Raw genomic sequence first — 13,867 nt, forward strand, 5'->3', positions numbered from 1 at the left:
AAAGTTGAATTAAGTGAGGAAATGCCTTCTGATTTAGATAATAGATTCTTCAAAGAAAGTATGTCCGGCATAGATAATCTGGCTCAACCACTTACTAGCTATACCTATCCTTGTCAGAAATCTTATAACTTGTTTATTTTGAAATAATATTTAAATTCTTATTGTTTTGCTTAATGATGACCTATTAGCAAGCTAACAAGTAGACTCGTTATGAAATGTTAATAGGAATCAGAAGAAAAAAGTTTCTTCTACCACATGAGCAAAGATGTTTCAGGAAAAAGACTTCAGTGAGCTTAACTACAGGTGTGATTTTTATTCTTAAGTGTTTCTCACCCCGTAAGAAAACACGCAGTGTCCCCCTCAAGCCTGTTCCTAGCCCATCACTTACACACAAGTCTCTCCCAATCTCCATGGTTTACCAAAATGCAATTACTAAAAAATAAAAATTCCTTTTTCTATTTGTATTCAAAACACACACATATATAACTATTAATCATACCTTTTGATCAGAATGAGATAACTTGTTGATATAGTTCAAGACCAACACACAAATACCTGATACGTTAGCTAAAGCCTGATGTTTCTTAGCATCAGTAAATAGGATTGTTGAAATATTAAAATTAGTTCAAGGACTCCTACTGTTACCTTCCTTGACCTTTAAGTGCTCACGAATTTTTTAAGTTTGAAGATCACTGCACTAAAAAGACTTGGTATGGGGCATGATGTATATAGTAATGTCAGCGATACTAAGAAAATGCAGTCATTTAAAACTCTCAAGTTTTATCTGTCAATTTATAATTATACTCATTCAAAAACTCAGTTGACGCCAAAAAAAGTTCCACTTTAACATGACAGATCATTTCAAATTACCATGGTTTAATATTTAGTAGTATAATCCACTACTAATGATTTGAATCAGAAAACAAAAAATAAAACCAGGAAAATCTCTAGGACTAGATACTTCGTCTCTATATAGTAATTAAAATATATCTCTTGTTTCTCCACACACACACTGTTTAGCAGTAACAAAGTTCTGTCTGGTAAAGGAAACTTAAACTCTTGTGACTCTTACATATTATTACTTTAGAAATGCTTTGAAAAAATCTACATTTAAAAAATAAAGGAAGAAGGGAGGGAAATATGAGGCAAAGGAGAAAGGGAGAGAGAGTGAGTGATGGAAGGGATAGGGATGAAGGGAGAGTAGGGAAGGCAAGGAGAAAAGAAGATGCAACCACAAACCTGCAAATGTTCTGATGTAATTTCTCTTGAAGTTCAATGAAGCTGTCATATCGATCTTTAGTGAGCTTTATATTTCGGAGAACTGCTGCTACAGCATAAGGGCGTATTTTAGCTGTCTGAAATTCATCATATCATTAGAAATTGTAAATATTAAAGCTCTTCTTTGTAATAACATTTTGTAATATTAGGCTGCTGCAAAAGTAACTGTGGTTTTTGCAATTGTTTTTAACCTTTTAAACCATAATTACTTTTGCACCAACCTACTAGAAAGCTGCACTCTTGACACTGTCACACATTGTCATCCTAACAAGTATATATTCATTCATTCAACCAATAAGCAATCGTGATGAGAGAAAATCACTGTCCTCATGGAATTTACATTTCAGCAAGATTTCTGAAAATTTCTGAAATAACTGAGAAAAAATTAACCTTTAAGTAGTTTGCTTATCGTTGATATTTTTTAACCAAAATAACGTCCCCCCATAGTATTTCTTTTTAAGTTTATTACTATACCACAATTTAAACAATTATATCTCAAATGTATTTTACATAAACACTTGGATGTTGTTTTCCAAAATTATTCATGGAAAACAGATGCTTTGTTCCCTTTCATTTCTTGTAAAAACAAATTGACTATTTGTAAGAGCCAGAGATTAAATATATAGCCATTTTAACAAATGATCAAACAAACTACATTTGGCAGAAGGGTCAGCTTTGTTCTTTTTCCTCCCCTCCTTATAGACATTTACACAAAAGAGATTTGTTTTCAAAAGGAAAATAAAATTGTATCCTTATTACCGCTTCTGTGATGATCAATTTCTGCATTTCTCCATTAGGCATCACCCGTTTAAACACTGGGGGCTTTATCCTGAAACAATATTGAAACAAACTTTCTCATTATTAATCAAAACATTTGATAAATTAATTATATTCTCTTCTGTGTAAGGAAAAGTAAACAAAATGAACAATCAGTTGAAGTTACAACAAATTAACCTTTAAGTAGTTTGAACTGAGTTTAAGTAACTTGAACTGAGTTTTTTAAAAAAGCAAAAATTAACTTACTATTGTGTTTCCCCGAAAATGAGACCTAGCCGGACCATCAGCTCTAACGCATCTTTTGGAGCAAAAATTAATATATTATAAGACCCGGTCTTATATTAAAATAAGACCGGGTCTTATATTATATTATATTATATTATATTATATTATATTATATTATATTACATTATATTACATTATATTATATTATATCATATATTATAAGACCCGGTCTTGTATTATATTAAAATAAGACCGGGTCTTATATTAATTTTTGCTCCAAAAGACACATTAATGCTGATGGTCCAGCTAGGTCTTATTTTCAGGGAAACACGGTAACATTTAACGTTGCCCCAAAACAGTACAGGATGGCTCTGGTAATGAACATCCTGTCAGTAGAGGACAGAAAACATTAACTAAACAACTGTATGAGGGGCATTTAAACATCAGCTGAGGGGCTGGATTAAACAAGCTTTAACTTTTATTCCAAGCATGAGATTCTGAAAGCCTAAGAAAAATAGGGCTTATTACAAATACGGATCTGGACCTACTGAATCAGGATATTCAAGGGAAAGGGCTGGTAAGTGGTACATTAAAGGCACAATTCGGGTAATTCTTAGCAGGAAATGTTGGACTATTTTTTAAGTCAGTGCTTCTCAAACTTCAATCAGCTGGGGAATTTGCTTACAATCAACTGGGGAATTTGTTAAAGCACAGATTCTGAGTCAGTAGGTCCTGGGCAGAGGATGAGATTCTGCAGTTCCCACAAGCTCCCAGGTGATGCAAATGATGCTGCTCCATGGGCCACACTTTGAGCAGCAAAGCTTTTAAGTCACTTTCCTAACTGTCTGATCAGAAAAATCAAATGTGCCTGTTAAAAACTGAATTTCTAATCGGATAGGTTTGGGAAACACTCTAAGGGAATGTTCCTGACCCTAAAATTTAAGCATCACATTAGCATGCAAGAAACCAACTTAGTAAAGCCGAAATTTTAACCACCTTAACCAAATGCCCAATTACCATCCTTTCACCAACACCCATCACTCACCATAGTTTCAGAATCTAGCTCATCAGCCAGAAGCTCTTATTCTTTTGCAACCGACCAGATAATGTAGGAGTATAAGTAATCAGAACCAAAATAATTATTTTTGATAGGTGTTGTTTCACCTCTTATTCACGTTAATATATTACGTTCTATATTTATTACATGGAGGGTTGGTAGCCGACTTTAAGATATTCATGATAAATGAGGAGATTGAAATTCGAGAGGCCAATTAACTTGCCCAAGATCATACAACCATTGTAAGATCTTCAGTTTTCCAGTTAGAAAGCTCCACGCAAGCTTCCTTAGAATGCTCAAGAAAAAAGCATAGAAAGTTTTGTCACCTTCACTTTTCCTCCCAACCTTTATAACAAATCCAGTGAACCACATATTCCAATGGGATTGCCGAGGGAACTCCCATAAACCCACTAAATAATTTTTTAAAAAGTCATAAAATCCCTGACCACTGCAGTTTTAAAATATGCTCCCAAAACGAAAGGCCATGACTCAATATGCAGACAAAGTGCTAAAGGGCCACAATCTACATGAGCCTCGCCCTCCAATCGTCCATCCATGCAAACCTGGAGCTGTGTACCTGTCCAACAAGGCTTGTTTTCTACAAACTTAAACAGAGTTGCTGATCATGACAGGAAAAGAAAAGGAATCCAATGTGGCAAATTATTTAATGACTGTATCCCCTTACCTTTCCTTAAAGACTTGAAGTCCTCGAACCAGTCCTTCCAGGCACAGGAGATCATATCTATTGGCAGGGACGTCAATTTTGTAAAGAACAATATCAGATGCCCCCTCTGCCTTTTCATTCCCTTGTTCCTTACTTATAATTTCCTTCTCGGAAGTCTAAAACAAGGACAAAAAATAAAATAAAACTAAGTAAATCTAAGTTCTTTTGAAAAAGTAGTCAGCCCGATAAAGCAGTAACTATATTATACATGTTTTTTTCTGCGATAAAATATGGGTTTATTATATCTACAACAATAATAATATAAAAGTGACTGTTACTGATTCAGACATCTAGCATCCTCCTTCATTCCAAACAACACAAATCCATCTAAAGCAAGGCTCAGCAAACGATGGCCTGTGGCCACATCCTATCTGCCATCTGTTTTTGTAAACACAGTTTTATTGGAACATCGCCAGGCCCATTTGTTTACTCTCTGGCCCTTTAAGGAAGTTTGCCGGCCCTGATCTAAACTAAAATGCAAACACCACCAAGAACGTAGGACAACAATAAAAACAGCAGTGTCACCGAGGCAAAGTAAATATGATTCATCGAATAAAAACTTTAAATTTCTGATACGGTAGTAACTCTAAAAGCCACATCCTGTGGACACCCAAGCCTGGAAGCAACATGAGAATGAGAATAATCATATAAAAACAAAAGCGTTTGAAGAGCTCATCAGCTGTGGTGTAAATTAGAAGGGATTATAGGTACAAGCGGAAGCAATCTAGTGACAGTAAAGGTGTGGAGCAGCAAGAATGAAGGGAGAAGAAATACCACTAGAATAATTTCAATGCAGTGGCAAGAAACTGTGAGTCTCTCAATCACCACATTCCAGCAGAGAATGAGAACAGGTTTCCTTAAAGATAACCACTGACAAGAAGTTAAGTTCTGTTCCCTCCCACAGCAGGGAAATATACATACATTTAAAATGTTTTCAATCAAAATCCTCAAGAGTTATATTCCCACTGTTAATGTTACCCATTATCTGGAAACCCCACATAAGCAGAACTCCCCCTATTTCTATCACCAACAACCTGCTAAAATAACTGATGGATTCCTATCAAAATATGTCATGATTTTTGTTTTACATGATGCCCTCCCACTGCCACAATATGAGCAGTTCAAATTATTGCCCCCAAAAGAATGAAAGCCCACATTTGCACAGCACGCAAAGGAATTCACTTTTGGTCAATAAGCTAGAGGTTAAGTCACACTTCACTATGCGCCCAAGTCACACGTGAGGTACCACAGAGGTCCATACCATCCTGGGGCTGTGCAAGGCTGTGCTGGGCTCCACAAAACATCCTACACTGGGCATTTCAGACCTAGGGGGCATATTTTCTAAATGACAGAAGATGAAAAAATAAAAGAAGAAGAGGAAGAGGGAACAGGAGGGAAGAAAAGAGATGGGGAAATGAGGGAGTGTCAAGAGAAGAGGCAAGAGGAGGAGAAAGGATACTCAGAATTTATTTAAATAGAGTTCCGTCAGATGGCTGTTTTTTAGTGAAGAAAGATGAGTCACCTCAGAGGGGATGCTGGATTTCAGGAGGGGGGAAAATGTGGTCAGAGAAATGAAGGCATCTGAATAGAAAATGGCCTAACTCCTTTGTTAAAAAGACACTGCAGCTTAAATCTTTCATTTTTAGCATCTCAATTGCAATGACCATATGTGAAGAATGGGTTTGTCAGTATAACAAGACTCTTATGGAAATCAAAGATCACAGAAATTTCAGAGCCAGAAGGGATCTGTGGGGCTCATATAATCCAAGCTCCGTATTTCAGATGAAAAGGAAACCCAGAGAGGTTAAGTAACTGTCCAAGCTAGTGAATGTGGGAGCTCCGACTATTACTCAAATTTTCTGATGTCCAGTATAATACTCTTAGATATCACATTGCCTCAAACATCATTTTCAGGTCTAATAAAATTATTAATAACAACTTGATATAAACTACAGATATCTCAGTCAAGTTGTCAAGCATACAGATGCTCATTAATATTTAAAAATCTTCCTGTAATATTAGTAAGGCAGGAGGAGAAACAAGGCAAGACAATGTACATTTGTCAGCCTGAAGATTTTTTAACCTTATAGTTATAAAACACTGACTAGATCAAGACGATAAAAGGTTTAAGGAAAAAAGAACACTAATTACCAGAGAAACACTAAATTATCTTTTTAGTTTTAAGTACCAGTGTCTTTAATACATACCCATTATTAATTTATTTTGCAAATTAATTAGTTAATTTATTTTGCAAATAAAGCCATTTTTTAATATTTTAATCATTATACAATCAAAAGACTAGGAAAATGCTTCATAATCATTTTTAGAAGCAATTCTTCAAAAATGGTGTATCATTTTACAAGATCAATGTACTCGTATACAGTAATGAATTAGGAATGAATTAACGCTGGTTAAATAAGCATGGAGGAAGGTGGGGCTGGGGGCAAAGGAAGTGAAGGAGGGGGAGCCAGAGGCCAAGGAGACAGCAACTCACTCTGGCTAAAGCAACATTTCCACTGCTTCCCTGGCCCCTTTCCATATGGTTAATCTGTAATAAGGCACCTCTCTGCAGGGAGCTCACTTTGATTCTTGAGATACCTGAGATGGTCTACCCATCCCCACAGCACTAGCCTGATAACTTGAAGTGACTGCATACAGAATAAAGCATGACCACCTTTTTAGGTTTTAAGCAAAGCAAGACACTCTCAAAACCAGAACTTAGCCCCTTACCACAGAGAACACGGACATCACCATGGCCCACAAGCGTTTCATCTTATCCCACCATAAGGTAACAAAGATAAGCGATAGTAAACCTCTGAAAAATGTGCTTATATAGAGAACATTTGAAAAATAAATATATGATACATACGATTTCATCAAGTTCCAGGCCAAATTCAAAACACAGTTCATCAAATTCTTCGTCAGCTAGAAAAAAAAAGATTGCTAATTTTAATCTGATCAGCACAAATGAAATGAGTATATATGAGGTGTGATCAAGAAATATAGTAAATGTTTAAGTAAAAAAATTTATTACAGTAAAAGACACATTGCCATTATCCTCTTCAAAATACTCCTCCTTGCTTCGAACACACTTACCCCATTGTTCTTGCCACTTTCAGAGGCAGTTCTGGAAGACCTCTATCGAGAGAGTCTTTAGTTGTGCTGTTGTGGCTGCCTTGGTGTCCTGAATCAATTCAAAACATTTACCTTTCATGGTCATCTTGACTTTAGGGAAGAGCCAGAAGTCACACAGTGCCAGATCCACTGAATAGGATGAATAAGGACACACCGTAATGTTTTTATTTGATAGAAACTGCCATGTACCAGAAGCTATGTGTGACATGGAGCCTTTCCGATGCGATCACAAAATACAGCGAATGCTGCTGCCGAGTGCCATCCAACAGAAAGGCAGGGATCTTCAATACAGGAAGCGGTGCATCGAACCTTAGGAATAGTGTGTGACAAGTTTCAACTTGTTTGGTGCAGTCAGTTGAGTGTGAGCTACGGTTGAGAGAAGATGTGTTTTAAAGTGTGCTGTAAATCATACACCATCATGACAATGCTCTGTCACACATCGTTTCTGGTATATGGCAATTTACGGTGTGTCCTCATCCACCTTATTCACAGGATCAGACACTGTGCGACTTCTGGCTCTTCCCCAAAGTCAAACTGATTCAGGACATGGAGGCAGCCACGACAGCACAGCTAAAGACATTCACAAAAGAGGACTCCCAGAACTGCCTCAAAAAGTGGCAAGAATGATGGGATAAGAGTGTTTGAAGCAAGAAGTATTTTGACGGGGGTTAATGGCAATGTATCTTTTACTAAAATAAATGTTTCTTTATTTAAACATTCACCATATTGTTTGATCACACTTCGTAAGTTGCATTTTCTTATTAATTGCCTTATACCAAGCATACTAAATATCAGCCATGAGATACCACCATTTAAAAACAAAACAAAAAAAGCTTGAACAAAAAAAATTAAAAATAAGAAAATGCACACAAAACTATCAAAGGACTGATTCATCTAATATCAACTACAGAATTAGTTTACCAGCACTGGGAAATTTACATTTACTTATAAGAAAAACATCTTATTAAGTAGGGATTGAATGTAAAGTAAGCTCCAAATCACAGATCCAACATAATGGAATAATGTCATATAAATCCTACCATTCAAGATTCTCTGAGGCAGCCTGCCAGCTGGCTTTGGAGCCAGGGTAATCAAAATGAATTCTGACTGTCCCACTTACTAGTTCTGAGAGCTTGGCACCTTATGTAAGCTTTCTAATTCCTATGCCTCATCCATAAAGTGGATCGAAATGCCTCATTCATAAAGTAGCAGTTTACAGCCATTTATTTATAGCACAAAACTGTTGGAAAGATTTAAATGAGTTCATGCAGTCAGTGGGCCTGGCACAGTCCCCTGAATGAAATGTAGTAGGTCTGCAATAATTAATGGTTCTCTTCTTTATTTTTAAATTACATTCTACTTTGCTTTGCTACCTGATACAACATTTTCAGGGTTTTCGCATTACCAAAAATTGGACACAAACCATCATTACCAATATATTATAGTGAAAAGCTCGTCTTAAGATTCCCAATTCCCATAAGAAAAGATGAAATGTAACTTGCAACATGGATGAATCGAGATTATCATGCTAAGCAAAATAAGTCAGACAGAAAAAGTCGAGAACCATATGATTTCACTCATGTGTGGGATATAAAATTGAAAGCAACAAACAAACAAGACAAACAAAAACTCATAGACACAGACAACGGTTTAGTGGTTACCAGAGGGTAAGGGGGGGTTGGGGTGGTAGAAGTTAGTAAAGGAGGTCAAATACACGGTGATGGAAGGAGAACTGACTTTGGGTGGTGAGCACACAACGCAACATACAGATGATGTACTATAAAATTGTACTCTTGAAACCTATATAATTTTACTAACCAATGTCACCCCAATAAATTTAATAAAAATTTAAAAAATGAAAAAAAATTCCTGATCCTGACATTGAACTTCAATTAAATTCAACAAACATTTATTGAGCACCTACTATATGCCAGCACTGCACTACGTGCGAGGGCTGCAGAGATAAACCAAACACAATTGCTGTGTTAACTCCTTCCTAAAGTTGTGAAACAACCAGATGTGTAAATCTAGTGGTGCTAAGTGCAAGGTACAGAGATGGCACAATGTAAGTAAAGAGCTCCACTTAGGGTCAGCTAGGTCTTCACAGAAAGGATGAGTTCATTAGGCAGAGATTATGAGTGAGTCAACAGCATGGCAAATTTGGAAAGTTCAGTATGGATGAAACATTAAAACTCAGGTCAGGAAGAGATACCATGGAACAAGAAGTCAACACATGACAAGCCAAGGGATTTGCCCTTTCCTGCCTGCAGACAATGGGGAAGTTACACTGAGTAATTTTCAGCTGAGCAAAAGCATGATCTGCATTTTAAAGAATGATGGCAGAGTAGATAAATGTCTAATCACTATGCTGTATACCTGGAACTAATATTGGATGTCAACTGTAATTGAAAAGAAAAAAAAAAGAATAGTGGCAGGGTGGTGCATGGATGGGGGCAGGGGAGCTACTCCAACAGTACAGGTGAGACAGTGAGGATTCAATTAAAGCAGCAGCAACGAATATGAGTTAGAAGGAAGAGTGTGAGCAACGTTAGCGGCAAAATCTGTAAGACTCAGTGAGTGAATGGGAGTTGGGAACACTGAGTGAGGAGTCGAGATGACCCCTTTGTCTCTGGTAGGGGTACCATTAACGGGGGCAGGGAATACAGAGGTCCCCAGTGATCCCTGCCTCCTGGCATTCACACTCTTGTGTGAACTGAGGTCTGAAGCAAGCCCATGAGTGAGCTTAGGAGCATATTCTCCAGCCCAGCCCAACCTTGAGCTGACTGCAGGCCCAGCTGACAGCTTGACAACCTACGTGGTGACAGACCCAGAGCCAGAACCAGCCAGCTAAATCCCTCCTGACTCCTATCTCTCAAAAAGTATGTGAAATAATAAAGGCTTGTTGTTTTACACTCCTTAGTACTGGGGTAATTTGCTGTGTAGCAATAGATAATACAGACTTTAGTCCCTGGAGTGCTGTCGTAGCAGAACCGGGGAAACATGGGAATGGCTTTAGAATCAGGAGGTGGGCTTTGAGAGTGTAAATGAAAACCGAAAGTGCCTTGAAAAAGCCTCACAGTCTTTGAAAAGGATAAGGAAGAAAGTGAGGTGGTGTTATTGGAAACTGACAGAAGGGGAATCCTTTTTACGTACAGGCAGAGAGTTTAGCAATTCTGTTGCCGACAATTTTGTGGACTATAGAAAATGTACCTAACCAACTGGGTAATGTAACGGAGATTTCCAATCAATGCTGAAAGTGTCGCCTGGTTTTTTACTTGCTGCTTAGAATGTGAGAGAAGAGATAAACCGCAGGAAAGAAGTCTAAACAAAAAGAAACCAGGACTTGATGGTTTTAGAAACTCTCAGCCTCTCCAGATGTAAAACAATGCTAAAATTAAGAAATGAGTTCTGAGCAAAGAGCAAACCCAGAGCACTCCCAGGAAAACATGGTCCAAAGGTGAAATCTAAGATATGACTGTAAAATCTGAAGACTCAGAAAGATCAAAGGTACTATTCACTGAGAAAAGTAAAGGGTGTGCCTCAAAATTCACTGTCACACCGCTGAGCTTAACAAAGGGCATGGTGTCAAAAGCCCAAGGTACAGAGATTTGTGGGCGGTGTGGCTTTTGACTAATGAAATGGAAGCCAGTAAAATTCACCACAGACCCACGAAGTTTGCTAAAAGAAATACATATGCAGAAACACTGTGAGCTTGAGCTGAAAGGGACAGGAAGAGGACAAAATGACGTCTCTGAACCCCCAAAATTCTAGTTGCTGGCAGCAGCCTGAGAAAACTGATCAGCTGTAAAGCACCTGTTTTCTTTCACCTAAATAAATAAGTAAACAAATAAGGGTCACTCAGAGGGTGGAACCAAGAGCCTCGAGGGGATCCCGTAGGGCCAAGAGCCCTAGGGAATGATCCTAGGCCTTGAGACCTTCGCGAGAACATCCAGCATATGCCAGCTCGACTGCAGAACTGCCACAGACCAGTGGCTCTTTCTGTCTCCCATTTCTCCTGCTTCTGAAATGTCTATAATAGTTATCCTATGCCTGTCCCCCACTGTATGTCAGGTGTGGGAGGGGCAGATAGCCTGTTTCTTTAGCCTCTAGGCCAACAGTAACTGTATTCAAGCAGCTGTGCTTAAGGAACCACACTGGAAGAGCCTCAGCCACACCTGGCCCTGATTTAGATGAGATTCTGGATTGTGAGCTGCTGCTGTAATAGGATGACACTTCTGGGGACCTTAGGAGAGGGGGAGCATATTTTCAGTATCAGAGGAATGTGAATCATTGGGGACCAGAGGGCAGACTGTAGCAGTTAGCCTCCAAGAATACCCACCTCCTGTTCACACCCTGTGTAGTACCCTCCCACATGGTGCCAGAATTGGTCTCTGTCACCTAGAGAATATGGCAAGCTTGGGATGGCATTTCGTTTCTGAGATGTCACTGAATACTGTGGCTTCCCTTTTGAGCATTCTCTCAATTATCTGTTGTCTCGGACCTCTCACTCTGGCACAAACAAGCCAAGTTGCAAGCAGTCTTATGGAAAGGTCAAGGTGGGAGACACTGAAGTCTCTGACCAAAAATCAGCAAGGAACTAAGAGGCCCACTCGCTGTGGGGACAGAGCCAGGAGTGCAGATTCCAGGCTCTCGGCCTCTCAGGTGGAATGGTGCTGGCTCAGGTAGTAAATGGCCATCAACTGATTGGATGGCCATCAGCTGTAACCAGTGAGCCATTGGCCACTAGTATAACTGCGGTGGCTATACTAGTAGCGAATGGTGCCTGGCAAGCGGGGGATTGCAGTTAGCAGGGCTGATTGTGGATTACGGATTGTGGATTGCAGAGAGGCGGATTGCAGTTAGCAAGTGAGGTTGGTTGGCAGAGAAGTGGAGGGCAGGTTGCAGATCGTGTGGCTCCTGCTTCCTGTGTCTCCAACCCAGCTGCCAGCGAGACTATAGTGGTATGACTCGCCTATCTATGGCTCCATGGGTGTTCCTTTTTGGCCTCACCATGTCCTGCGTTCTTATGTGGGGAGCGGGACCAGAGACCCCGCATGACACCCCACGTGACACCCACCAAAAACCACTTCAGTGAACTTGGAGTTATTATAAAATAAAAAGTGTAGAGAATTAGAGCTGGGTTTAGAAGGCAAGAGTATTACCTCTATTTTCAAGGGCTTATGGCAGAACTCTTCAGGAGATAACATGTCAAGAATACATAGTACCTCAAAGAAGAACTTTAGAATCATCTTTAAAAGCTAACTTTCAGTCATATCGTATTCTACAAAGCAGTATCTGTTAAACCGCCTAGGGCTTTGTTACCATATTGAGCTCTAAAACCAAAGATAACTCACACATCAATGACTACAGCCTTTATACAAGCTGATAATTATGGGGCGGGCAGATGTAATCTCAACTGCTACATCTATATGGCAACTGATAATTGTACTTAATATTGCCTCTTGTAAAATGGTAGAACTGAAGAAAAGATGAAATGTAGCATGAATACTAAGCCCACCGAATACACTCCTACTCATTCAGGTCTCAGTCCAATTGTTACCACCCTGTCTAATGTTATTCTCAGCACAATAGCTCTTTTGTTTCCTTTATAGCATTTAACACTATCCGAAATTATTTACGTATGTGCTAATATTTACTGTTTACCTCCCTCATCAGAGTGTGATCGTGGACCTTACGTGTCATGTGCACCGCTGTATCCCCAAAGCGCTTAGAACGGTGCCTGGTATACAAACAGGCGCTCAGTAAACATTAATAAAATAAAACAGAATACTGTCCCCCACCTCCTGCTCAATCTTCTCCCACCCCTTCATAAATGGAGTTCACATATTGCTCTTACTGCACTCAACCCGTTACACTTGGGATGCAATTCCGTCCCCTGGCACCAGGCACGCAGTACGCACGCCACGCGAGATCGCCGAATGAATGGCGAGCCAGGCACGTGCGTGTGATGCAAAGGCAGCTGCGGCGAGAGGGCTTCCTAAGGCTACATCTACCCAGCTCGGCCGCTCCCGCCGTCAGCAACCCCCCTCCCGACGACCGGCCAAGGCCAAGGCTGCATGAACGTTATCACGATGCCCGTTTTGTTTCGTTCTTTGTGTGTGTGTGGGGGGGTCCCTGTCTCCGAGGAGAGCCACCGTGCCCAGGTTACGGTGCCTGCACTCACTGTAAGTCCGGCCCAGGGCTTGGAACAGCAGATCGCGCTTCACGCTGACAGTCGGCATGGCGAGTAGGGACAACTGCGCATGCTCAGAGCGCGAGCCCGGGCTCAGAGACAGAGGTACGTAGGACCAGGTCCCCCTCGTGCGGGCTGTCTTGCATAGTGGCAGTCTGCTTTCAACAGCTTCTACTTTCGTTTTCATCTGAAGGCAAGTAAATTGCCACTATTAAGCTCGGTAAATCCAGATGCGTTGCATGAATAACCTACAGGTTCATAAAGGAGACATAATTGGATAGACTATGCGAGGATTTGATGGGCAGTAAAATGGACAGACTGTGAAGGCCCTCAAGCCACCAACGCACTACGGACGGATGACGCCCAACCAAGTGGGCAGGGCAAGAGGGGCGGGTGCGCCGTAGGGGGCGGGGCCTCGAGATGGAGATGGAGAATCGTCACCAGGAGGTGGCGAGAGTGTGAATGGGCAGGACTTAAG

General features: G+C 40.0%; 1 protein-coding gene across 1 annotated transcript in view; it reads right to left on the reverse strand.

Moving 5' to 3' along the window:
• FARSB (phenylalanyl-tRNA synthetase subunit beta) overlaps positions 1–13,540 on the reverse strand; it is a 65,679-nt gene extending 52,139 nt beyond the window's left edge. Inside the window, exons 1-5 of the mRNA XM_019753680.3 lie at positions 13,381–13,540; positions 6,931–6,986; positions 4,023–4,177; positions 2,038–2,107; positions 1,240–1,355 (exon numbers count right to left, since the gene is read on the reverse strand). Coding sequence (XP_019609239.3) covers positions 1,240–1,355; positions 2,038–2,107; positions 4,023–4,177; positions 6,931–6,986; positions 13,381–13,438 — 455 coding nt within the window. The 5' untranslated portion in view covers positions 13,439–13,540. The remainder of the gene's footprint in view (positions 1–1,239; positions 1,356–2,037; positions 2,108–4,022; positions 4,178–6,930; positions 6,987–13,380) is intronic.
• Between the last annotated feature and the right edge of the window lie 327 nt (positions 13,541–13,867).

The sequence above is a fragment of the Rhinolophus sinicus genome, chromosome 17 (assembly GCF_057876585.1).
Source record: "Rhinolophus sinicus isolate RSI-liver-muscle chromosome 17, RSI-T2T, whole genome shotgun sequence".
In the NCBI taxonomy this organism is placed as follows: domain Eukaryota; kingdom Metazoa; phylum Chordata; class Mammalia; order Chiroptera; family Rhinolophidae; genus Rhinolophus; species Rhinolophus sinicus.